Consider the following 26865-nt stretch of genomic DNA (forward strand, 5'->3'; position numbering starts at 1 on the left):
AACAAGTTGTCGTCCGCCACGGCGGCCCTCAGTGTCTTCAACATAATAATTTACATTAGGCCTAATAGTTAAGATTTCATTCACGTTTTAATTCTGATTATTTGGCCGCACGCTAGAATGGTCTTTGTTATGTAATTAGTTCTAATTGTTACCTATTCTGACCTAAATTTCCGTCTAAATACAGTAATTTATTTCTCCGGTATCTCTCCGTTTTGCAGATTTCCATAATCACCTTCATTCTTTCATTTTGATTTCTATCACACTGTGTAATTGCATAATATTTGGTAAACGGGGCCACCTTGCATCCCGAACATTTCGGAATTTTTCTTATCATGTGGCGTCTGACTGCTACGTCACCTGTCAACCAAACATCATGCAAATATTTCAACACTATATTTTGTATTTTTAACGATTTAATTCCCGCCCATATTTTCCAGAAGCTCTCCAGTTTTTATCCCCAGGTTATCTTGTTCTACTTTACATCAAATATATTTTGTTATAGTTTCTCTAACCCACCCTTATGTTTTTCTTACTATCTAACTCTCATAATTCCTTCTTATCTCTGAATTTTTAAATAATTTCTTTAATGTATCTAAAATTTCTTGGTAACTCTAATTTTTCGGACAGGAGATTGTATCCATATATATCCGTCCGCTTTCTCCCATGCCAAGGTTGGTTCAGATTTAAGTTTCTTTAATCTATTTAAAATATTTGCTATTTTTTTTAAGTAATGGATTCGGGTGGCTTAATCCTCCCCTTGTCTTATCTCTATGGAGAGTTTCTTTATTTAGGTAAAGCATTTTAAAATTCCAAATATATTCAATTATTTCCTTATCTAAGTTCTTTTAAAAAAATGTAATTATCTATGTAAATTGATTTTGAGATATAGTTTATATTTGAATATAAGTATGGGTTGGACACTTGTGCCCGCTCCATTATGCATAATGGCGTTTGTGCCCAGAGAGCCACATTTTCGTTTATTTTTCTCATCATATGTTTGTAGTTTTCTATTTCAGAGTCCACCACCACCACCACTCAAGGGACTTAACCTTTTCTTTTACCAAGTGTTGTCGGAGTTCGGGGTGATTCCCCCCTCCAATTTCCTGTTTTAAAGTTTCTGTTTTCTCACGATTAATTTTCGAGCCTAACGCTTCCCAAAAAATTTCAAATTCTTTTTGTAGATGTGCAAAAAACAATTTGCATCTTTAACAAAGTTAGTACAATCATCTGCAATTTTATTTCCTCTCTTAAATTCGGAATACGTGTTCCTTCAATTTTGGGGTTATTTCTTATTTTGTGATAAAGTATTTCAATTGCTATTACATATAATATCATATATAGTGGATATCCCTGCCTCACAGATCTTTGGATTTCAAATTCTTCTGTGACAGCTCCATTTATCTGTACTCTTGAAGTTATTCCATTATACATGATTTCGGTCCATTTTCGAAAATTGTCTCCGAAACCAAATTTTTCTAAACCTTTTTGCATGTAGTTGTGTTCTAATCTGTCAAAAGCCTTTTCTTGGTCAAAGAGTACCATGGCACCCTTTGGTCCTGTTTCAATTATATGACTGCTTTTATGTTAAAATATTATTTTGAATATCCCTCCCTTTCTCCCCACATCTCTGATTTTCATTTATAATATGATCCATTCCAGTTTTAACTCTGTTTGATAAAATACGACTTAGAATTTTATAGTCGTTGTTTAGAAGGGATATCGGTATCCAGTTTTTGAGCTCTTCCCTATCTCCCTTCCCGTTATAAATCAGTGTAATTATGTCCGCTCTAATTGTTTTTGTCATGCCTCCGTCAAGAAAGATATTCCTGAATAAAGATTCTAGAATCGGTGCCAACACATACTGGAATGTTTGATGGAATTCCGAAGCGATTTCCCTTTCGCCAGGGACATGATCGTTTTTTTATTTGTATTTCTTCACTTGAGATGAAATTATCACATCTGTCTTTGTGTTCTGATGAGATCATCTCATATTTATATTCATTAAGATATTCATTTATAGTATTATTATTTTTACCTTGTAAAGTGTATAATTATTGATAATATTTTTCTATACACTTCATGACATCTTCCTTTTGTTTATAAACAGTGTCCCCCTCCCTAATAGTTTTTAAGTGTTTCCCTTCTCTTCCTTAACTCCTCTCTTTTATACAAACCCTCTCATTTTTTATATAAGTTTGTGAATTTCTGTGCTCTTATAATTCTCCTTTGGTTTTCTTCCTCTAAAATTTCTTTTAATCTTTCTGAAAGTCGTTTTTTTTCTCTTCCTCAATTTCCGTGCGTTCTAGATTTCGTTTTATATCTTCTTTCTCCTTTTTTATTTCTTCTCTCCTTATATTACAAAAGCGTATTAATAACTTCTTAATTTTGTTTCTCTGATAGTCCATCTCCTTAACTATATCTTTGTTTCTTTTATCCAAAAACATTTAAACTCCTCTCTAATTATTTCAACATATTCTTTTTCATCTAGAATTCTGTTGTTAAATTTTCATTATCCTTTTCCTCATTTTTCTGGACTTTTCATTTTGATTTCTATAAAGATCAGATAATTTTTGTCGTTTGCAATTTTACATTCTTTATTAAGCCCCACCCAGGAAATTTGATATATAAAATTTATCCAACCTACTTGCCTGGTTATTTCCGTATTTGAAAGTATATTCTGTCCTTAAAATGTTTAGAATTTTATATGCTTCTATAAGTTTATGTGGTTTTATCAAATTTTTCACTTCCGCCATATATTGTTTATCACTTGTTATGAAGTCTGAGGTTCTTTCCATTCTATCCTCTATCCATATAAAATTGTCTCCCATTATACAATTATCCTTTGTGAAACTCTCTAAACAAGTACTTAAGTTCTCAATAAAACATCTCTTTCTTTCCTTTGTATGGTGAAAAATACGTTTACTAAGTTGCATTTTTTTTTATTAGAACATGAATCTGTGGACTTTCTTTCAGTTTGTTTCGTTCGTGCCATGGCAGATCAATAATCGAAGACCGTACTTCTCAGGAATGAGTGTCAGAATCTGTGGACTTTCTTCAGTTTGTTTCGTTCATGCCATGGCAGATCAATAATTGAAGATCGTACTTCTCAAGAACGAGTGTCAGAATTATATTACTTCACAAAAGAACGTTAATTGATCACTTGAAACGAGTTGAGTTGACCTCACACTCACTACCGGTGCTGTTTGCTCTTCCACAGGTTGGATTTGCATCGATTATAACTTTTCATTTTTTCCACTCCCATTATTTGATACAAAAGACGTAATTAACGTGGTAATACACAAAGATCAGCTTTTAATTTATTGCAACAACACAACAAATACTTTCGCAATCAGATATCCCCAAACAACTATCGGCACTTAATTAGATTCTCAGGGAACGCTCGCGGACATAGCTGTTACGGTAGACTTATATATTTCATGTTTGAATACAGCTAGGCACATCGTGTTTAACAATCATTACACTTAAAAACGAACTAAAAGATATAACTAATACGCGAATTTCATTTGATAAAAAAGATAACTTATTTTTTTGGTATTATTTATAAAACTGTTGCCTCAAGTAGGCGTAAGTGACATTTTCACTGATCGAAATTTCGTTACATACTGTTATTTACGGTGTAATAATAATGCTGTTTGGAAAGAAATTGTAACAAAATACATGGCTTCTTATTAAAAGTTGATAACGTTGACTCGTATTTCCAGGTCATATCAACCGTTTTCGATGACAGAACAAGCGATATATCCAGGTTTCAGTTACCAGTTTTTATCGTAATTTTCTTCATTTTCAACAAATAGGGGTAAATTTTTTTCTAATTTCTAATAATAAAAAAACAATGGGATCCACGAATGACCCCGCGTTATAAGCGGGTTCGCGAGTTATCGGGTGAGCGGTGTAAATAGATGTATGGTATGTAATCCACAGAAGCCATTTTCTATTTTGTCACCTGTGAAGATTGTTGTGACGAAATAATTACCACACTAGAGAGAATTCGCTTCTTCACTAATTAGAATGTTAAGTTTAAACATTATTCACGTAAATTTATGAACTTTTTTTGACCTACACAATAATACTAAATGAAAAGATAAACAAGAACAAAAACTAAACCACAACAATTACATTGTCGGCAATTAATTTCACTCCCAAGAATGATCAGTGTGAATGCTGTAGTGCCATTCACACTATATATATATAAAAAAAAAACTGACACGGGTAAACACCTGGCATTTCTGTACCGTCTATAAGAACGTAAATAACCATCATTACATTAAAAGAAGGGATGAAAATACATACCACGCAGCATATGTGTCCTCAAAATACTAATTCAGATAAATGTATTTTATAGTAAATAATGTTAAATGCCTTACGAGTTGACAATAGGGAAATACAGTAGGATATGAAAAAAGAAGGGGAAATAGTTGCCACATATTCGGTATCGTGAGACTGCGTATTTTGGCACCTTCAGTTGCAACAAAATAGGGTATCGTTTATTTGCCAATCAGTTGACGGTAATTACATAACACACTGTAGAACATGGTTTCATTTAATTATGTCAGCGAGCCAGTTCTTTTCACCAGATAATTGCATACGTAAGGATTAACTGTTAATTAGTCACACTGACTTTCCTGCTAGTTTACGTAAGACTAAACATTACCTATTGTGCAGTTTGGCCACAGCTGACCAGATTATGAAAATAGGACACGCCCCAGGGGAAGAGAAGACGCGTTAAAGGAAGGAAAAAAAAAAAAACCCCAGTGCGTCCATTAATAATTTCACCTGTATTAGACACAAAAGATCCATTATATAGTGAAACGAGGCTTATAAAATGACGCGAAAAACCTCAAGATTGTAGGTCTCAATCTCCCAATTTTATTATTCAGTCTACCTATTTTATTATTCAGTCTACCTACTTGGCTTTTGAAAAAGTTGACAGGTATGCTTAAGTAACATTAATGCTTGATTTATCAGTTTGATAAAAAGTGTTAAAAAAAATTAAAAAAATATATTTGTACAAAATATCATAATCCTTTAAAAGATTTAAAAATATTCATGCTAAGCTGGAGGCCTTTTAAATGATGACTTAAAAAGTACAAGTCCTTGAGAAACGGATATATTATTGGTGATAAGGGCCGGAGCAGGTCACGGTTGGAATGGTTCAATGATTTCAAAAGGGTCCTGACTTTCCTCGAAAGGGCACCAAAGGGGGGGGGGGGTAGCCTGCCACCCCCGTCCAGCCCTGGGTAACCAAAGGTAGAGTACCTATTTTCTAACATGGTTCTCCAAAGGTTGAGAGTGTACATTTATTTTGCTTGTTTAAGAAAACGTACAGTATTGGGATGCTTCATTAGAGAAATGAAAAGTGGAGAGTTAAACATTTGAATCTCACAAAAGTCAATCTTATGGGAAAATCTTACATCCTCTCAGAGAAACTACTAAACCTGTTTTTTTAAAAAAGTTTTTACGGTACATTGGCTAATTTCGAAAAATAATGTTTCTTTAGCATTAAATGCATATATTATAATCACTGATTTAGAAAAAATGCTGAGGAGGCCGAAAAACAGATGGTTCGAAAAAAATAACATTGTTCTTAAATTAAAATATATTTCAATGTGTGCATTTGCTTTAGTTTAAAAAGATACACTTTATAATGCCGAATTTTAAATATTTTATAAGTTTATTCTCATTTCAATATAATAGGAAATTACAACGTAAAACGGTTACTGCAGAAAGTTTTCTCACGATTCTTTAAAAAATCTTAACTTGTTCAGATTTTGATACTGTGCTGTAGACGCTTTTGATCATTGTGAAATCTAATTGCATCTTTAATCTTTAATTAGTCTGGTTCACTGATTCATATTATCTGTGTTGCACTCGGTACCACGGTACCAATTGTTTTTCCCAAGACATCAATGCTATTTTTTGGTGAAATAAATATAGTTTCTATCCTACTTTAGCGTGCATGTCACACACTTTTCTAGACAGCAGTATTAGATTGTCAGTTTGACAATGACAGAACCAGGTACTCCATTGCATTTAAGAGAGATAACTCTGCTGGAACCAGATAGGGGTAAGATTTATATAATCACATTTTCAGTCAGTGTACCAGATTTTTATTAAAAATCATAAAAATACACAATATTATCTCTTTTTGGGTGGGTGTGGGGGAGCACCAGACGGATGCCCCCCCCCCCGGCAAAATATAGGAAAGTTTTTCTTTATATGTTGACGTAACCCCGATGGTCTGTTGTGTTGTGCTTTTTATTAAAATGATTTTTTTTTTAAATTTAAAAAAAAAAAATTTGTTTGGGCGGGGGGGTTCTTTCCCTCGTTGATCTTTTCATGCCATTTAGGGAGGCACACCCCTGCCCTAATATTATGATTGCCCATTGGCACTAAATTTAATAGTTGTGCAATATTATATTGCTTTATATATATATATATATATATATATATATATATATATATATATATATATATATATATATATATATATATATATATATATATATATATATTGTCTTGTGTATGTTTTCTGTTGTGTGGCTTCGTGGCGGGTTGTTATGCCGCCGCTGTGATAGGTGTGCTATGGTTGGGGTGGGGTGCTCCCAATATTATATTTAAATTATTATAAAAGTCCCACCCGGGCTCGATTTTAGTTAGTAGTTAAATTAGTGAAAAATAGATGTAAAGCTCCGAGCCCTAAGTCAGCATTGCCGACGGTTAAATGATTAAATATGCAAAAAAGTGAAATTCAACGAATAACAATTTAATGAAAATTCAATAGTCAAATGATTAAAATTTCCCAACTACTCTCCCTCCGCTCCACCTTGTGATACCCTATTGCATCATTTGATTAGTAGTGTGAGATAGCTTTCCATCTGTCCTTGTATTCTACTCATCTGTGTATTCGTCTCTCCTATTCCTCCAATTCCTTCTCCTCTTCCTCCCGACTTTCTCCAAATTTCTTCTCCTCCTCGACTTCTCTATAGGGAGTATAGAGGAGCCTCCTTCTCCACTTTTTTCCTCCTCGACTCCTTTTCCTCCTCCTCCTCGACTCCCTCCACCAACCAGACTTGTGGACTCCAACTGCTCTGCTAATCTCACTTTCGTCTCCCCTCTTAGAGACTCGAGACCAAGCTGAACCGGAAGTTCTGTCCCCCAAAAAGCTTTCTTTACGAAGCTTTGTCTCTCCTTAGAATCTCTTCTCTAAGTTTTACCGCCAAATTACGAGTGGCTTCCTCGGAGTAACCCTATATTGCTCAGCAATCTTCCTAGGCGAGACTAAAGTTTTGCTTGCTAGTTAGAAGTTATAATTCGGATCAAATTTTTTTTATCACATCCTCTGTCTCAATTCCGATTGGATGTCGCTTTGACCCGATCCAATCAAACTTAGCGGACAATGTCTATCTCGCTGTCTGTCCACGTGGGGACGGATTTAGAACACTCCCCGGTCCCTCGCAGTTCCTCTGATCTTAGGACTAAGCGGTAACACATAGGTGGGAAGTCGCTCGATCGTACCTGTGCCGATATAAGATGTCAGTAGTTAAGTGGGGTACATTAGCGACAATGGGAATTAGCATTACAGAGAACCCTGGGTCAGATTAGCGACAAGGGAAATTTAAGATGGTGAAAAATCGTGGGTCAGATTAGCGACAAGGGAAATTAACATGGAGAAAAATCGTGGGTCACTCTAGCGACAAAGGGAATTTAACATGGAACTATAGTGTGGGTCTGTCTAGCGACAAGGGGAAATTAACATGGGGAATAGAGTTTGGGCTTTTGGGATTTTTTTAAAACTTTTTTAAATTTAAATTTAAATTTAAATTTAAATTTTAAAAAAGGGTAGGCAATGGAAAGGCTATCTCTTTTCGAGAAATATGGCTGGCCCTGAAAAGGGCCTTTGGGTTTATGTTAATGTATTCATTAACATAAATGGTACCGCATTGGTCTTCTTCTTGTCCTTAGGCTACGTCTCACTGTTGGTCCGTAAATCAGCACTCTTTTCAGGCATCCTTGTCTTTCAACGTAGATCCTACGTATCCACAGGCTGGTGTTTGTCCTGTGGACAACGGTCCACTTGGCTCGGACATACATGAGCATGTCCGTCCGGAACATCATGGAAGACACAAGCGTAGAAGATTGCACATCGGTCCACATCTTGAAGCGACGAGAACAAGTGAATCAATGCAGTGAACTGCGCTTATTTATAGGTACAGGAAGGATTGAAACGGATTGAATTCATTTACCAATCCGAACACGCGTTACAAAATTCAGTCAGCTCGCATCCAATCCGAAGAGAGCAGTCTGTGACGTCACGTGGTCTATATAGATTCGTTAGCGCTTGTGTGCAGTCAATCTATGCGACAGTGATTCAACATGACGGAAACTCAGAAAACGATCCATTGGGGTGCACCAGCAGGGGAGACTGCCCAAGGGAACCCGGACTTACTTTCAGAAGAGGTACATTGGGATTTTGTGGATTTTCTTACCTCGCAAGAATTTGTTCCGGAACCTTCGTTACCTTCTTCATTACCGCAAGTGGAGAATTTTAGACAGAGACAGAAAGAAGAATTGGAGAAATTTATGCAACGACAAAAGGAAGCGGAACAAGCTTTTCTCCTACAGCAACAGCAACAACAACAAGAAGAGGTAAGAAAAAAACAACAGCAACAACAGCAAGAAGAAGTAGCAGCAAAGAAACAAGAGGGTGAAAATCAAACGGCTACGGTACTGTTGGACATTTTAGCGGAGTTAAGAAGTCTGAAACAAATGTATCAGACTTCTTTATCACGACCGAAGAGAATACGACCTTCCCGAGCTAAACACGCCAACCCTGTGACTAAGCCTGTCGTACCACCCTTAGTGATTTCAACCCAATCATCAGAAGTAGGCCTTGGCCGTGGCAAAGGCTTAAGGCAGTTAAAGTTGATTGGTTAAACTCACCCCTACACCAAAATAAAAAGGCCCTTTTCAGGGCCACCCACATTTTTCGAAAAGAAATACAATTTCAATTTGCCAATAACTCAAGAATAAACCCCACCCATTTTACCTTATAGTACGTGTCTGTGTATGAGTGCGTGAGTGTAGCTTCTTATTTTAAAATCAGAACTCAAAGACACTTACCTTATATCATTCATGTATTCTTTTATCCATTTTTTTACAATCCAATTCACAATTCACCACAGAACACTTTAATTAAAAGTTCATTGACTTCTTCTTTCTCCTTGTTTAGTCTCTCTGTTTTTTTTAATTTCTTCACCGTTTTTTCCTCATTTTCTTCCCTTCTTCTTTTCTTCTCCTGTTTCTTTGCTTCTTGTAAATAGAATTGTCTTCTTTCTTCCTCTTCTTCCTCTGAAGAATCCCTCTCTTCTTTCGAAGAATCCCTCTCTTCTTCCGAAGAATCCCTCTCTTCTTCTGAAGAATCCTTCTTTTCTTCTGACTCCTCTTGTTTCTTTTTTGGGCAATCTGGAGACCAATGTCCTTTTTCTTGACAATAATAACAGGTATCTTCACTTTTGTCTTTTTTAGCCCCTGTTTTTTTTTCATTTTTTGACGGTCTGGACACTCTGAAGACCAATGCCCTTTCTTCTGACAGATATAGCAAGTATCTTGACTTTTATCTCGAAAGGAAGGAGAGTAGTCCGTCGGCTGGTCTGAAGAGAATTTTCTAATGACCCCTCGTAAAGCTCTGACGAAACGTTCCATCTGGCTAGTCTCTTCCATCGTTGTGCTCAGCTTGAGAGTGAAATGAATAGTGAAAGGACAAGACACACACCCTTTTTATATACGCTGGTTTGCCAAGACTATAAATTAGTCTATGGTGTTTAAACTTGAGTCATTTGACGTTTTGCACTCAAGATGAAACGATCCCATTCATTCGAGAAGAAAGAAGAAGAAGAAGAAAGTAAGAGGCAGAAACGTGATCTATCGCCTCGTACCAGGGCTGAAATCTTGGCACAAATTCATGCCAGTGATTTTGAAGAGGACATGAGTGAACCAGATTCCGAACCCTCTAAACCAAGTTCACCACCCTTAGTCAACCCTGAAAAGTACTATTCCATTCGAGAGACGGAAAAGCGCTCCTCTAGAAAATTTAGAACCACGGCTTACACCTACACGGTGAAGTTTAAAGATTTCAAGGCCGACGTACCCTTGGAGAAAGCAGAAGGGTTTATCACCGAGATGTGGGATTCTTTGCTCACCGCACTCAAGCGACAATGTCAAGCCAAAGAAGACGATCGCTTGACACTATCCATAGATCACGACGGTTTGAAATCCCCTGTTTGGATCGAGTTTAGCAGACCCGCAGAACTGACCCCTTCCAAAGTCATGGACAAGATACAACAGGTGCAACAATCTAATGACCAGTTTGACATCACCGATGGTAAGGCCACACTGAAAATGGCCCACGTCTCTCCTCCTCAAGGAACTGGATGCAAAAAGATGTTATTGGTGGACGACCTTCGCAACACCAAAAAGAGTCTCGTCCGAATTAACAACCCTCAAGACCAGATGTGTTTAGCCCGTGCCATCGTGGTGGGACGAACCTATGCCAACAAGAACGACACGGTAGAATGGAAAAGAACCTGGAAAACTATTCAACGATGCGATCGAGCCAAACAACGAAATGAAGCAGAACTCCTGTTGCAACAAGCCGGACTGTCCAAAGACACACCCTGTGGCATTCCTGAGATGCAAAAATTGCAAGATGCCCTAGCTCCACGCTACACCTTGAAAGTGCACCCTCAAGAAATGCGTGGAACTCTGTTGTTTCGAGGCCAAGATTTTAAGGACGGAAAATACATTCATGTCTATCATCACGATGACCATTTCGATACCATTACCAGTATCACTGGATTCCTGGGATACAGTTATTATTGTGAGAAATGTGACTATGGTTATAACAATCGAGAGCAACACAAGCATTGTGGAATGAAATGCCCAGGATGTTTGGCCTCTCCACCCTGTCTGAGCGAAGGACCAGTGCCTTGTTCGACTTGTTTGCGCACGTTTGTCAGTCCTACCTGTTACCAACAACATTTGAAAACACAAGGTTCACAGAAGAAATGTGCTTGTCAACTCCTGAGATTGTGCCCTACCTGTGGACAAGGCATACTTACCAATAATGCCAAGGCACACGTATGTCGAGGAAAGAAAAAATGTCACATTTGTCACCACATCGTGGACTTGGAACACCAATGCTACGTGCAAAAATACCAACCCCCACCAGAGGAAGAGGACGGTCACAAGAAGAAAGGCAATTTCATCTTTTTCGATTTCGAATGCATGCAAGAGACCGGCATTCACATTCCTAATTTCTGCGTGGCTCATCGAGCGTGCGAGAAGTGCATTCAAGAACCTATCTTCAGTCATTGCCCTCACTGCAGCAAGATTCCTGGAGGACGTGAAAAAATCTTTCGAGGACCAAACACGTTAGCCGATTTTGCCCGATGGGTCTTAAACCCCATCGACAAGACGTGGAGCCAAGAGGACATCGAACGTTACGGAGATTGTCATCGTCATGCCACGGTGATGGCTCACAATTTCTCCGGATACGATGGACAGTTTCTTTTGAGGTACTATACGGAACATGGCACCGAACGTCCTAAAGTGATTTTGAACGGAGCCAAAATCATTTTCATGCAAGTGGGACAAGTACAGTTTAAAGATTCGATGAGTTACTTAGCCATGCCTTTGAGTCGAATGCCTAAAACGTTTGGAATGACAGAAATGGCTAAAGGGTACTTTCCACACTTTTTCAATACGGAAGCCAATCAACATGCCGTTCTACCCCATTTGCCTGAGGCTCACTATTACGACCCCGACAACATGCGTACCGAACAACGAGAAGCTTTCTACGCTTGGTACCAGGCTCAAGCCTCTGACCCCTTCGACTTTCAGGAAGAAATGTTAAAGTATTGTCGTTCCGACGTGGACATTTTACGGCGTTGCTGTGGAAAATTTGGAGAACTGTTCATGGAACACGGAGGGGTCGATCCTTTGAAAGAATCTTGCACCATTGCCAAAGCGTGTTCCTTAGTGTACCGCCAACGATTCATGCCTGAAAACACCGTGGCTGTCATCAGTCCTCAAACGACCCACTATGTCAAGCGTCAATACTCGGTCAAAGCCCTACGTTGGTTACATTACTTGTGCGACAAGGAAGACAAATGGATTCAGCATCGGAACGTATTCGGTCGATGGCTGGGACTTAGAAAACCCCAAGATCGTGTACGAGTTTAACGGTTGCTTATTTCACGGATGTCCCGTCTGCTACCCTGACCGTGACACTAAAAATCAGTTTTTGCAACGAACCATGGAAGACTTGTACCAGGACACTTGTCAGCAACGCCTAAAGTTAGAACAGCAAGGATACCAAGTGGTGGAAATGTGGGAACACGAGTACGATCACCGTTTGAAAACCGATCCCGAGTTTAAACGCCTCGTGGAAAGTTACCAGTTCATGGACCCGCTGAACCCGAGGGATAGTTTGTACGGAGGAAGGACCAATGCCACCTGTTTGCTGTACCAAGCCGACGAAGAGAAAGGAGAAGAAATCAAATACTTGGACGTGTGTTCGCTGTATCCCTACGTGTGCAAATATTGTCGCTTTCCTGTAGGGAATCCGCAATTGTTGACAGAACACATCGACCTGAAAAACATTCGACAATACGAAGGCTTGATCAAGTGTAAAGTTTTGCCTCCCACGAACCTATACCATCCCGTCTTACCTCACCATTGTCAAGGCAAACTGATGTTTCCATTGTGCCGTACTTGTGCCGAAACGTGGAACCAGGACCAACCTTGCCATCACAGCCAGGGAGAACGTGCCTTGAGGGGAACCTGGGTCAGCGTGGAATTGTTCAAAGCTCTGGACATGGGATACCAACTGTTAGAAGTGTACGAAATTTGCCACTTTCCCAAGACACAACAGTACCACAAGGGTGACCCTACTCAGAAAGGCATTTTCGCCGACTACGTGGATGCCTTTTTGAAACTGAAACAAGAAGCCAGCGGCTATCCTTCCTGGTGTCACACTCCCGAAGACCAAATACAATTCAAAGAGAAATACTATGCACAAGAAGGCATCTCTTTAGACCACATCGAAAAAAACGAAGGCAGGCGATCGTTTGCCAAAGTGATGTTAAATTGCTTGTGGGGTAAAATGGCACAACGACCGTGTTTACCCAAGACGGAATATTTGACAGAACCTTCCCGCTACTTCCAGATGATTCACGACAAAACCAAATACATGAAACAGGTGGACGTCGTTCGAGAGGATTTGATCTTGGTCAATTACGAAGAAGATCTGGACTTTGTACAAGACGACCCTTTTGGAAATGTCATCATTGCGGCTTACGTGACAGCTCATGCTCGCTTAAAATTGTACGAAGCTTTAGAACTGTTAGAAGAACGCGTCCTGTACTTTGACACGGACAGTTGCATTTACATCCATCACCCGATTCAACAGCACCCTGACATCGAAGGAGACCGTTTAGGAGCCTGGACAGACGAGCATCCCGACGACAAGATTCTAAGTTTCGTCAGTGGTGGTCCCAAAAATTACGGCTACGAATACCGTGACAAACAAGGAGAAGTGCACACGACGTGCAAAGTGAAAGGACTGACTCTGAATCATCGTACCAGTCGAGTGGTCAACTTTGGGGTATTGAAAGAAGCCTTGCAATCGGGAGAGGATGGAAACTTTAAAGTGACCACCTATCAACCGAACAAGATTGTACGTTTACCCACTCACCACATCGTCAGTCGACCCTTGGAAAAAGTCTATCAAATTGTATACCAGAAGCGAGTGCGACTTCCCAATCACTTCACCTTACCGTACGGTCACGTCGGTATTGGTCTGTATATGAAAAGGAACCCTAGGCAAGATCGATAGTTCATTGTTCATTGAAGTAACTTACCATGTCGTTGACGAAGAAGAAACCAGATTGGTTAGGAGTCAAATGTTGGACATCACCGAGACCAGGGTTTTGAGGCTTGGACACAAGAGGTGGCCCAGTATGCACGAGAGTTATTCAAGGAAAAAAGTTACTTTTCAACCTGTGTTAGTGACGGTGCCAGAAGAACCCGTCACCCAGGACAGGACTGTCGTGGACAGGCCTGAAAGACCCTTTCGGGAGGACACTTGTGTGACCTTACCCCCTACTATAGAACTGGTTAGAACTTTACCCAAAACATGTTGTACAGACACTTGTGTTTATTCCACGTTCATGGTTGTCATGTGCCTTTTATTCTTGTACTTAAGCCTTTGGCTTTTATGTATTTTTGTCTTTCGTATTCATGTTTGAAACATTCAATAAACGTGTTCTGAAAAAGTATATAAACTCTTGTCTTGTTTGTTTTTCGTGTCACAAGTGACATTTCTCACACCATGGCTACCTCTGCTGTCTCTGCTCCCTCTTCCTCTACTGTCAAAGTCATCGACGAACACTTAGATCGTGTCAAAGAAGTCTTACGATGGTTCACGGTGACGGCACGTCAATTACTCCAAGGAATCATTCAGATTCCTCATCAAACCAAACGCTTTTTCGATCGAAACAAAGTCGCTTTGGTCCAACTGGCCGATCCCCGCATCGACACTCAAACCAAAAAACAAATCATTTTGAAACCTGGAGGGAGCGGTACTCTAGGAGGGGTCATCATTCGCTCACTCTTAAGATGGGATCCTAATGCCCCCAAAGTTATACCCAAGACAAAAGTCCAACGAAGCCCCAAGAAGAAAAAGACCAGGTCCCCAAGGAGAACTTCTCCAGTGCCAGGACCCTCCTCTGACCAGACACCACCCCGGAAAAAGAAAAGAAGCCCCCAGAAAAAGAAAAGTCCACAGAAAACTAGTCGCAAGAGAGGCACTTCGGCCAGGACGCAACCTTACACTAGCAAACGACTACCTGCCACGGCGGTGACTGCGTCTCCGGCAACTTCACGTTTGTCCACTTCTCCGTTAATGACACCCAGAACTGAAGAGTACTTGGAGACGTTGATCACACCAAGAACTTCTCCTTTGATGACCCCCAAAAGAACTTCCCCAGTGGCAGGACCTTCCAATTTAGTGGCAGTGGCTGCTGCTCACAAAGTACCTTCTCCCAAAATCAAAGTTCAAGAAAGATCGGGCATGTTACAAAGTTTACTGGATTTGTCCAAGCAAGAACTGGCTCGATTTAGTCCGTTGCGTACCCCTGCACGACGTGTCATGCCTGTCCTCAAACTGATACGACGTAAAGACAATCAGTGGCGACGCGTTCCAGTATAAAAAAGGCCTGTGACCAAGTCGGGTATCAGTGTTTTTTCGGTGCTCCTGAAGACTCAAAGATGTCACCCTCCAGAAAACCCCAAGGAAAGAAAAGGAAAGGACTGCCACCACGTTTAGCCAAACATGGGAACATGTTATCTGTCCTGTCCAAAGCTTCTCCACCCCTACGAAAAAAACTCATTCAAACGGCCTCCAAAGAGGTCATCGATACCGTGTGCAAATGTTGTTTGAACGTTTTGAAAGGCACGATCCCTTTGTCCAAACACCAGAAACAATGCTTAAGCAAACATCGTCACGTTCTTCGCCAAATGGTTCGAAAGAAAATTCCCATTCGTCAAAAAAAAGAAGATGTTAGTGCAACGTGGAGGTATTTTACCTCTCTTGTTAGGCCCCATACTGAAAGGAGTCTTGGGAACCATGTTGGGAGGACTGGTGGGAGCAAGATAAAAAGGCCTTCGGAAGTCCCAAGATCTCAGAATCGACCCCTGACAACCCCATGGAAGGACGAAAACTAGCTTTAGTGCCTTACAAACGATGGATGGAATACCATCGGTGGCAAGAACAACGCACCCCGCATTTACCTCCCAATCCCCATTTGAGCGAGATGTCCCAGTTACAACACGAATTGCAGTCCTTGATGGATCGCCAAGATTTGTCCGAAACAGAAAAATCGCAAAAGTACGGTCAACTCTTGCAACGACTGCAACTCTTTCACCAGAAAGCTTTAGACGAAACAGCTCTACCCACTCTGAAAGATTTTAAGACCTTGATGACAAGTCCAGCACCATCACCAGTACCAGTACCAGTACCACCAGTACCCGTGACCAAGACAGAAAAAGGAGAAGAAGAAGAAGGGTTTCAAACTCCACCAGAAAAAGTACGCAAGTTAACAACACCACCTACCTCCAGAATTGGATGGATTAAAAAGATGATGGCCACCCCTTCTTCCTCACAAGAGAAAAAGAAAGTGAAGACAGAAGTGAAGACAGCAGTGAAACAAGAACCGATATCCCCCGCTCAGACATCCTTCTCCTCTTCGACGCCTATTGCTGGCCGCACACGCAAAGCATTGCAATCCAAGAAAATACCCCAAGAGAAAAAGAGTAGCATCCTCCAAGAGTGGGTGCCTTATTAACACACCAACCAACACAAAAAAAAATGGAAAAAGTCTTAGCCAGCATTTACTACGATCCCTCGCATCCTGCAGGTTACGCAGGAGTTCAAAAATTGTATCGTGCTGCCAAAACGCGACTGAAAAGTCTCCGTTTACCTCAAGTGCAACGATGGTTACAAGAACAAGCTACCTACACTTTACACAAACCCATTCGACGCAAGTTTGCCAGAAGTCGCACCCGAGTGGAAGGCATCGATCATCAATGGCAAGCCGATTTAGCCGATGTCTCTCATTTGGCCAGCTACAATCGTGGCTACAAATATTTGTTTTGTGTCATCGACGTCTTTTCCAAATTTGCCTGGGTCGTGCCCTTGACTTCCAAATCGAGCAGCGAGTTAGTGCGAGCCCTGCAACGAGTGTTGAAACAAAGCGGTCTCACCCTCTTCGATGGCAAACGGACAAAGGTACCGAATTTCTGAACCAAGCTTTCCAAAAAGAATTAAAGAAACGTGACATTCATTTTTTTACCACCGAGAATCCCGAAACCAAAGCCAGCATCGTGGAACGTTTTCAACGCACTTTGAAAGAACGCATGTGGAAATATTTTACGCATCACCACACTCTGAAGTACATCGACATCTTACCGCACCTGGTGCAAGCGTACAACCAATCTTACCATCGAAGCATCGGACGTGCCCCGCAAGACGTTACTCCCGACAACGAAGTGTTGGTGTTTGAGCGCCTGTTTGGTACGTCCCCGACGAGGGCTGTCCCCAAGAAAAGTGGAGAGTTGGCCGTAGGAGATTGGGTGCGCATTGGCAAAACCAAACGCACTTTCGACAAAGGTTACTTACCTAACTGGACGACCGAATTGTTTCGCGTCACTGGACGAGTGCATGGCCGTCATCCTGCCGTCTATAAATTGGAAGACATGAACGGAGAAGTGCTCAAAGGAACGTTTTATTTGCCCGAGTTACAACGTGTGACCAAAAAAGAAGACGACGTGTACGACATCGAAAGCATTCTCGAACGCAGAACCCGTAAAGTGGGCAAACGACGTGTCAAAGAAGTCAAAGTACGTTGGAAAGGATATCCACCCAGTTTTGATTCTTGGATCGACGCTTCGCAAGTCATCGACTATAAAAAGAAGTGACCATCATGCCCTTTCACACAGCAGACGCAGCTACGTCGACCACTCCTCCTTCCCCTAGTTCTTCTGTGCAAGATTTACAAAAACAACCCTTGTGGGTGTGGTGTGGAGAACGTGTGCCTAAAACGCAAATCGTCTTTTTCTGCCAAATTTTCGTGGTGTATTGTGTCATCGGGGCAGCCATCGCCAATTTGAGTTTGCAACAAGGAGACAAACAATTGTGGACCATTTTATTGAGCAGTTGCATCGGTTACCTGCTTCCTAATCCCTCCCTGAAATTCACCTCGAACGGGAACCCCGGGAACCTTGTGTCCAGTGCCAGTGCCAGTCACCACTTCAATCACAACCAGAACCCCATTTTAGACGGAGACACGCCTCTGACGTCCAGTAATATCCCCTCGGACAGCCACAGAACTCTGGAATTATGAGTCACCAAAACCAATTTTACTTAACTTTACCCAGTGACAGTTCCATGGAGGTGTTTCCCAAGAACACGTTGTGCTGTTACACGGCCAAATTACCTCAGGCCATCCAGTTAGATCACGAAGCCCATTGGGAAGTGGCTTTAGTAGAAATGATTCACCCGACCCAAGTCCTCATTGTCCTTCCCAATCAAAATTTTTTTGATGTGGAAGTTCATGACGAGCAAATGCAAGAGTGGATGGATAGCAATGTCAAATATGACAAGAAAACCCGTACACAAAAGTACACCACCTATCACTTGTTCATTCCCCCAGGCTATTATTTTAGTGGTCAACATTTGGTCAGCACCATAACCTCCAGGTTTAATGCCGTGTTTCTGAAAGCTTTGGAGCATGTTAACAAAAGTGTCACCATGGAGTACCACAAAACAGCTCGTCGCTTCTTGATGAAATTTGAACGGAGTAAAATCCTGTCCATTTTATTTTGTCCTGAATTGTATGACATGTTGGGCGGAGACATGAACCTGAGAATGAGCATGATGAAGAAAAGCGAATTACCCATCGTTTACGACAACGAGTCTTTTAGCAAGTTATTTCGTGCCCCGGTAGAACTGAACCAAGGACTGAATTTGATGTTTGTGTACTCCGATGTGGTGGAGTATAACGTGGTGGGACACACCTCCGTACCGTTACTGCGTGTCATTCCTTTCAAAGTGGATTCTGCCACGAACACTGACGAGGAAGGTGGAAACACTTACCACGTTCACCGCGAATTTGTACATCCTCACTATTTGCCTGTCAGTAAGTCGTATTTGGACACGGTCAACATTACTATAAAAGGAGATTTGGGACAAAATATTCCATTCACCAAAAGAAAAGTCATCCATTTTCGAAAACGGTTTTCTCACGATTCGTAAGTCATGTATCCAGTGTACCGAGGGGTTGCTCGACAGCGAGGACACGGTTTAGGAGATATGTTAAAATCGGCCTTTCGTTCGGTGGCCCCGGTGTTGAAACCGATGGTGACACGCGGATTGCACGCCTTGAAAGATGCGGCACTGACGCAAGGCAAAGAATTTCTCCAAAATGTCATCATCGACAAACAAAACCCTAAAGAAGCCTTCATGAGGGCAGGCAAAAATGTCTTGCTGCAAACGGGCAAAGACATTTTGGGTCACCGAGAAACACCTATAAATGCCCTGCACGCTACCGAGTCAGGCATTCAGCAAGGACAAGGCAGAAAGAGACGACGAAGAAAACACCCTTTCACCAGACTTCAAGCTATAAAGGCCAAAAAAAGAAGAACCGTTCGAGACTTAGACGTTTTCGATTATTGAGAAAAGAGACAAAAAAATGATGCACCGAGAATCTTGCGCTTGTTCCAAGACGGAACTGGATCTGTTTGCCATGGCCCCCACGATGATGACGATGCAAGAATCCCAGTGGGTGGAATTTCACCCCGTCTCCTCATTGACCGATTCCGCTCCCATCGAGTTTGAAATCAAAGGACAGCCCGAAGATTACATCGATCTGAATAGCAGTTACTTGTACCTGAAAGTCAAAATTCTAGATAAGACTGGAGGTGCTATAGACGATGAAGCAGTAGCTCCCGTCAACAATTTCATGCATTCCTTGTTCAGTGGAGTGGACTTGTACTTGAATAACAAACTGGTCAGTAGCAGCATGGATACTTACCCTTATCGTGCCTACCTGGAAAATCTCTTGACGTACGGAATAGATGCCAAGAACACTCATCTCAATGCCTGTGTAGTATGGGAAGCTGACGAACCTACCAAGTTTGAAATATTGGAAACTGATGAAAAGAAAGACAACAATGATGGATTTGTAGAACGAAGAAAGAGAATCACGGGAGCCGACACAAGTTTAGAACTGATGGATCGTTTGCATTTGGACATGTGGTTGCAAGAAAAGTATTTGCTGAACGGGGTGGATGTCCGCCTGAGACTGAATCGTAGCAGTGCCGCTTTCCATTTGATGGCTGATAGTGACGGTTACAAAACCAAAATCCTAGAAGCCAGACTCTACGTACGCCGTGTGGAAGTGTTACCTAAAGTGGGAAACGACATCAGTCAGACGTTGAGCAGAACGACTGCCAAGTATCCCATACGACGCGTGGAAGTGAAAACCTTCACCATTCCCAAGGGACAGCGATCCATGATCGAAGATCATCTGTTCCAAGGACAGTTAGCCAAACGTTTGATCGTTGGTATCGTCGAGAATACAGCCTTCAATGGAGCTGCCGAAAAAAATCCTTTCTACTTTCAACACTTTGGCGTGTCCAAAATCGAGGTCAGTCGCGATGGCAAGACCTTGTGTACCCGACCTTTCGAACCTGACTTTACCAAGAAGAATTACTTGAGATCGTACTTGTCCCTGTACGAAGCCACCGGACAGTTAGGAACCAATACCAGTCACGGTATTACGTACGAGGATTATGCAGGAGGCTACGCTTTGTGGGCTTTCGATTTCACTCCAGACCAAGGCAGCGACGAGGGACATTTCCACCCTATAAAATCCGGCCAGATTCGTGTGGAAATTCAGTTTAAAGACCGAGACCCTGATGAAACGGTGAACGTCATCCTGTATGCAGAATTCGATAATACCATAGAAATCAACAGTTTGAGAGAAGTCATCCTAGATTACTAGAAACCATGGAAGACTGTTATCCCTCTTTACCTAGTGGAGAAACTTTTAGTGTTGCATTATTGTTAAAAAATGTTAGACTTGTTGTTGTTTAGTGTTAAGTGATTTTTGAATAAAAAATGTTGTGTTTTGAAAAAATTGTTTGATGTTATATTGTTGGATTATTGTTAAAAATGTTAGAGTTGTTGTTTAGTGTTAAGTGATTTTTGAATAAAAAATGTTGTGTTTTGAAAAAAATGCCTTTGTCTTTTGTTTAGCTATAAGAATGTTGGATTGATGCTCTTTCATTTCTTACTATCCCTCTCATGACACTCACTAAACGTTGCGACTCAAAAACCGTGTGGGGGATGTTTTCCTTCACGTCCGCGCTTTAACTTTAAGAACCGGGTTGTTTCCAGTCTAACCATCCATTGTCGACTCATCCTCCTAAGAAGATGTGCTCCAAACTAGCTAAACTCAACGAAGCCCACGTGAATTTGCATAGGGTCAGACACAGTCTGATACCGAAGCCAGAAGAAATAGAGAATGTGAGAATGTTAAAAATCACTGAAGACCTGATAGAAGAGCTCTTCAGAGAAGAAATGAACAGGGAAAAAGAAGAATGGACAGAGAAGTACAGACTTCAGAGACAGCAGCAACAACAACAACAAGAGCAGCAGCAGCAGCAACCTGAACCTGACAGAGGCTTTGTCGATTGCCGTATCGACACCAAAGAGTTCTTCTTTTCTTTCCGAAGAAGCAGACCTATCGCCAGAAAGTCTATCCTCAGAGGACATCGCATTCTTAGAAACTAAAAAAAGAATGCCATAGCAAACAAAAAAACAGCCCTTTTCAGGGCTACCCCAATACTCTAGAAAAGAAATAACGATCGATTTGCCAATGTGTGTAGGTAGAGTAGTGTGAAAATAAACACTAACTCTTTTTAAAAAAATGTGAGGGTATGTGTTTGTGTGTTAGTAAGTGCTTAAGTAAGTTGGTATGAATAGTAGATTAAAATCATGTTTTTTTTGGTGTTTGAGGTGTATATTTGGAGTTAGATTGGATTGCTTTGAGTATGTGGATAGTCTAATGAAGTGAATTATATAAAATTTTAAAATAGTGATGGGTAGCATAAAAAAGTGAGTGAGTGTTTCTTTTAGGTCCGCGCGTTGTTGTTTTTGGTCATGATGTAGGTAACATCAATTTTATGTTTTTTTAGGGGGATGTTTTCCTTCACGTCCGCGCTTTCACTATAAATTGAAACTCGCTGGGCAGTCTAGCTACCCTTGTTGATTGATCAACACCAAAAATGAACACGAGACTGTCTAAACTGTTGGAACTTCATGTGCATCTGGAATATGCCAGGCGCCTGTTGAATGAACTGGCCGCGGAAGCCATTGTGGAGGAGGGAAGGATAAGAGAGGAGGAGGAAAGAAGAAAAAAAGAAGAGGAGGAGAGAAGATATAAAGAAGAAGAGGAAAGAAGATACAAAGAGGAGGAGAGAAGAAACATAGAAGAGGAGGAGGAGAAGGAAAAGAAGAGAAGAAGAATAAATTTCAGAATCCCAGAGAGCGAAAATTGGGATTCTGAAGCGACATATCCTGCCTCTGCTCTCTCCCCCAAAAAAGTAAAAAGTAACTGGGGGATAAGATGTGTATGTGGCGCCAGGCCTGGAAGGTGCCACCATTAACCAGGTGTCCATGAAGTTCCAAAAAAACAGCCCTTTTCAGGGCTACCCAATACTCTAGAAAAGAAATAACCATCAATTTGCCAATGTGTAGGTAGAGTAGTGTGAATATAAACACTAACTCTTTTTTAAGATAGTGTGAGGGTATGTGTTTGTGTGTTTGTGTTTGTGTGTTTGTGTTTGTACCCGCTCACGTACGATTGTGTGGATAGTAGATTATGGATTTGTTTATTGTTTCTTAGCGTATGTATTTGTGTTTGTGTGTTTGTGTTTGTGTGTTTGTGTTTGTGTGTTTGTGTTTGTACCCGCTCACGTACGAGTGTGTGAATAGTAGATTATGGATTTGTTTATTGTTTCTTAGCGTATGTGTTTGTGTGTTTGTGTTTGTGTGTTTGTGTTTGTGTGTTTGTGTTTGTACCCGCTCACGTACGATTGTGTGAATAGCAGATTATGGATTTGTTTATTGTTCTTAGCGTATGTGAAGAGTATAGTTTGGGTTTTGTAAGCGCTCACGTAAGATTGTGTGGATAGTAGATTATGGATTTTGTTTATTGTTTCTTAGCGTATGTGGAGAGTATAGTTTGGGTTTTTATTATATGAAATGAGAAAGTATAGTTTGGGTTTTATTATATGAAATGAAAAAGTAGGGGGATGTTTTCCTTCACGTTCGCGCGTTGTTTGGTCATGATCTAGGTAAGATCAATTTTACGTTTTAGGGGGATGTTTTCCTTCACGTACGCGCTTTAAGTATAAGAACCCACAGTATTCGTCGTTCAAACCATTCTGCAAAGAATAAAAAAAGAAGATGGCTTCTAACCAAATGGACAAAATACAAACATTACAAGACGTTTTAGACAACTTAGGAATGATGGAGCAGATGTTAATAAGACTGGTTGAAGACCATTATTCCTATAGTCCCCATCGTGTAAAGATGGAAATTAATAACTTAAAAAAGGTAAAGGACAAGATTAGTGGTGTCATGAAAGAGATAAAGGAGGAGAAGGAGGATGAAGAGGAAAGAATAAGAATAAGCAAATGGAACGAAAAGATTGAAAAAGAAGAAGAAAATGAGAAGAGGAAGAAAGAAGAGGAGGAAGAGAAGAAGAAGAAAGAAGAGCAGGAGAAAAAGAAAGAGAAGAAGAGAAAGAGTGTTGGAGATAAAATAAGAACTTGGTGGAGAAAAAGAAGAAATTAGAAGCAGAAGAAGAAGAAAACCCAAAGGCCCTTTTCAGGGCCAGCCATATTTCTCGAAAAGAGATAGCCTTTCCATTGCCTACCCTTTTTTAAAATTTAAATTTAAATTTAAATTTAAATTTAAAAAATTTTTTAAAAAATCCCAAAAGCCCAAACTCTATTCCCCATGTTAATTTCCCCTTGTCGCTAGACAGACCCACACTATAGTTCCATGTTAAATTCCCTTTGTCGCTAGAGTGACCCACGATTTTTCTCCATGTTAATTTCCCTTGTCGCTAATCTGACCCACGATTTTTCACCATGTTAAATTTCCCTTGTCGCTAATCTGACCCAGGGGTCTCTGTAATGCTAATTCCCATTGTCGCTAATGTACCCCACTTAACTACTGATGTCGGGTCATCTCTCTGGTCACGGTAACCTTGCGTAAGAGATTAACTCTAGCATGCGGTAATGTTCAGACATCAAACCGTGGCTTGAAATAATACCTTAGTTCATACAGGTCTAAGAGGTTGTTCATCCGACCAAATATGGTCTGGATATGAATTAACATAATCTCACTTGTTGTCAAAAGCTCAACTTTTAAAAAAAAACCAGAATCTACAACTCTTATATAATACACCAATCACAGCTAGTTTTTGTTTGTTTCTCAATACACACGTTAAGCTCCACCCACCTGGAGACCTTAAGCTCCACCCACCTGGACTTGCGCAATCGGGCACACGAAGCAGGGACTCAGACTACTTAGAACAAGCGTCTCCTATACAACGATCATACCATAGAATGGCGTCTAGACGCGTGATGTCCGAGGACCTGAAGAACATTGAATTTGAAACAAGTGAAGATGTTGAGGTTACACCTACCTTCGATTCCATGGGTATACGAGAAGAGCTTTTGCGAGGAATATATGCATATGGTAAGATACCTCATCATTAAATGAAATTTAAAGCTTTTTGTGATGCTTGTGAACATGGCCACGAAAGTTACAACGTAGAAAACGTTGACAGGAACCAAATGTATTTCATCATAGACATAACATTTCTCATAATCGTTTTCGTTCAGTATTACACACGGTAATAACATTAGTTCTTAGATGGATTAATTAGTCCATAATTATACGTTGGATTTTCATGGGTACCGTAGTAAAGATAGGAACATACCTGTAAGAATTTACACTTGTATTCTGGCGCGTGCGTCGAGTTTTATTATTTGCCTCTATTTTCGCGTAGCATACAGCAGTATTTTCATATATATATATATATATATACACACACACACACACAATTTTTAAACGTTACAACAAATAAGTTTGCCAGAAAAACAAGTTATGAACAAACTGAAACATTTACCATGTAATAGAAACGATTTTCATCATATCTCGTGTGTAGTTATCTAAGTTATTGTTTGCCATTGCTGTGAAGTGACAGGTTGTTCATTATAAAGTACAAAAATTAAGGGGAATGGTTAAACTATACAAAATTTAGAAGATAACTGATAAGTATGGAAGGTAAGTGAGGACTGTTACCAGCTTATATTACGCTTCATTGGACAAAGAACTATATTGAATTACATTTATTTAGTTTCATTTCATTAACATTTATTTCACTGATTGATCATAACACAGACATTATTTGGCATGCCTTGTATTGCTTCATAGACACAATACAGTATAGATAATAATAATGAGGACTTTGTATAGCGCCTAATCTTTAGAAGCTCTAAGCACTTTACAACATTAGACAACACCTTTAAGATAAAAACATATAATGATATGATTACAAAAACAAAGACCATGAAATTAGAAAACATAAAAAAACATGCTGAGAATATTTAAGGTAGAAAACATTAGGTCTTTAAGTTTGTTCTTGCAGTCGAAATAAGTGAGTTTTGCGAGCACGCTTGAATGGGATCACTGGGTCTTTGTGTCTAAGTTCAGTGGGCAATTCATTCCATGTTGCTGGGCCCTGGTATGCAAAAGAACGCTGTCCATATGACTTTGTTTTCATAGTGGGAACAATGAGTATATGATTGTCAGAAGAGGAGTGTAAGTATCTTGCTGGTGTGTACACATGGGTGAGGTCAGATATGTATGTTGGACTAGAGTCCAACAGTGAAACGTAGCATAGAGAACAAATTTTGTGTTTGATTCTGGATCGAATGGATAGCCAGTGTAGGGTACAGAGCAGCGGGGAGGTGTGCTCTGATCGTGGTACTCTAAGTATGATCTGAGCAGCTGTGTTTTGAAGTTTGTGAAGCAGATTTTGAGATGAACCAGACAGAATTAAGTTACAATAGTCCAGTCTTGAAAGTACTAATGAACACACAAATGTTTTAGTGGCATCAACTGAAAGATATTTGCAAGTCGAGCTGATGCATCTCAGCTCAGGATATGCAGCCTTGCATATGTTCATAACATATTGGTGCAATGTGAGAGTACTGTCCAGAGTAACACCTAGGTTTTGTACTGATTGTGTGAATTGAATGTTGGTGTTGCTGATATTTATTGTTTGAGGTAAAGGATGTGAATGACAAAGTCTTTGTGTTGGGATGAGAATGGCCTCAGTTTTATCTTCATTCATATGCAGCTTGTTACATGTCACCCATGATTTCACATCAGAAATGCACCTCTCTACACTTTGGATGGTAGCATCAACTTCAGTTGGGTGGCTAGATTTGTATATTTGGGTGTCATCAGCATACAGTGATGAGACACTGGATGATGATCTATGATACTGAGAGCAGCTGAGTGTATAGAATGAAGAAAACAGGTCCAAAATCAGATCCCTGTGGAAAACCACAACATAGATCAACTGGGCTGGAGTGTATTCCATTTGCAGACATAATTTATGTCCTGTTGACCAAGTAGGACTTGAACCACAGTAAGGCTGTATCATGAATGCCAGATACATGCTAGAGACGGTGAAGTAATATATCATGGTCTCTTGTGACAAATGCTGCAGACAAATCAAAGGAGGGTGAGGACTGTAATCTTTCTGCTATCCAATGCAGAGAGAATATCATTAACTACTTTTAGAAGAGTAGTTTCAGTACTAGGGCAAGGGCGATATGCAGATTGTACATTGCTAAAAAGACTGTTTGAATTGAGATGAGATACAAGCTGGGATAGAACAACCTTTTCTAAGATTTTTGATATGAATGGGAGATTTGAAACTGGGCGGTAGTTCTTTAATTGTTATGGTCTAGTGTTGGTTTCTTCAGCAGGGGCTTTACAATGGCAGTTTTGAAAAATGATGGAAATTCCCTAGATGAGAGAGAGGTATTAATAACAATCAGTTAGTGAAGGCAATACTGGATCTTAGCACTCAAGCAGCAGTGATGTTGGAATTGGATCAAGTTCACATAACTTTG

General features: G+C 40.3%; 1 protein-coding gene across 1 annotated transcript in view; it reads left to right on the forward strand.

Moving 5' to 3' along the window:
- The first annotated feature begins 24252 nt into the window (after window positions 1–24252).
- The window catches only part of LOC149804387 (eukaryotic initiation factor 4A-III), a 30350-nt gene continuing 27737 nt past the window's right edge, over window positions 24253–26865 (forward strand). The window contains exon 1 of the mRNA XM_089939642.1: window positions 24253–24412. Within this exon, the coding sequence (XP_089795768.1) occupies window positions 24280–24412 (133 nt within the window). The 5' untranslated portion in view covers window positions 24253–24279. The remainder of the gene's footprint in view (window positions 24413–26865) is intronic.

This window comes from Sinohyriopsis cumingii, chromosome 2 (genome assembly GCF_028554795.1).
Source record: "Sinohyriopsis cumingii isolate HCF-2022 chromosome 2, ASM2855479v2, whole genome shotgun sequence".
In the NCBI taxonomy this organism is placed as follows: Eukaryota; Metazoa; Mollusca; class Bivalvia; order Unionida; family Unionidae; genus Sinohyriopsis; species Sinohyriopsis cumingii.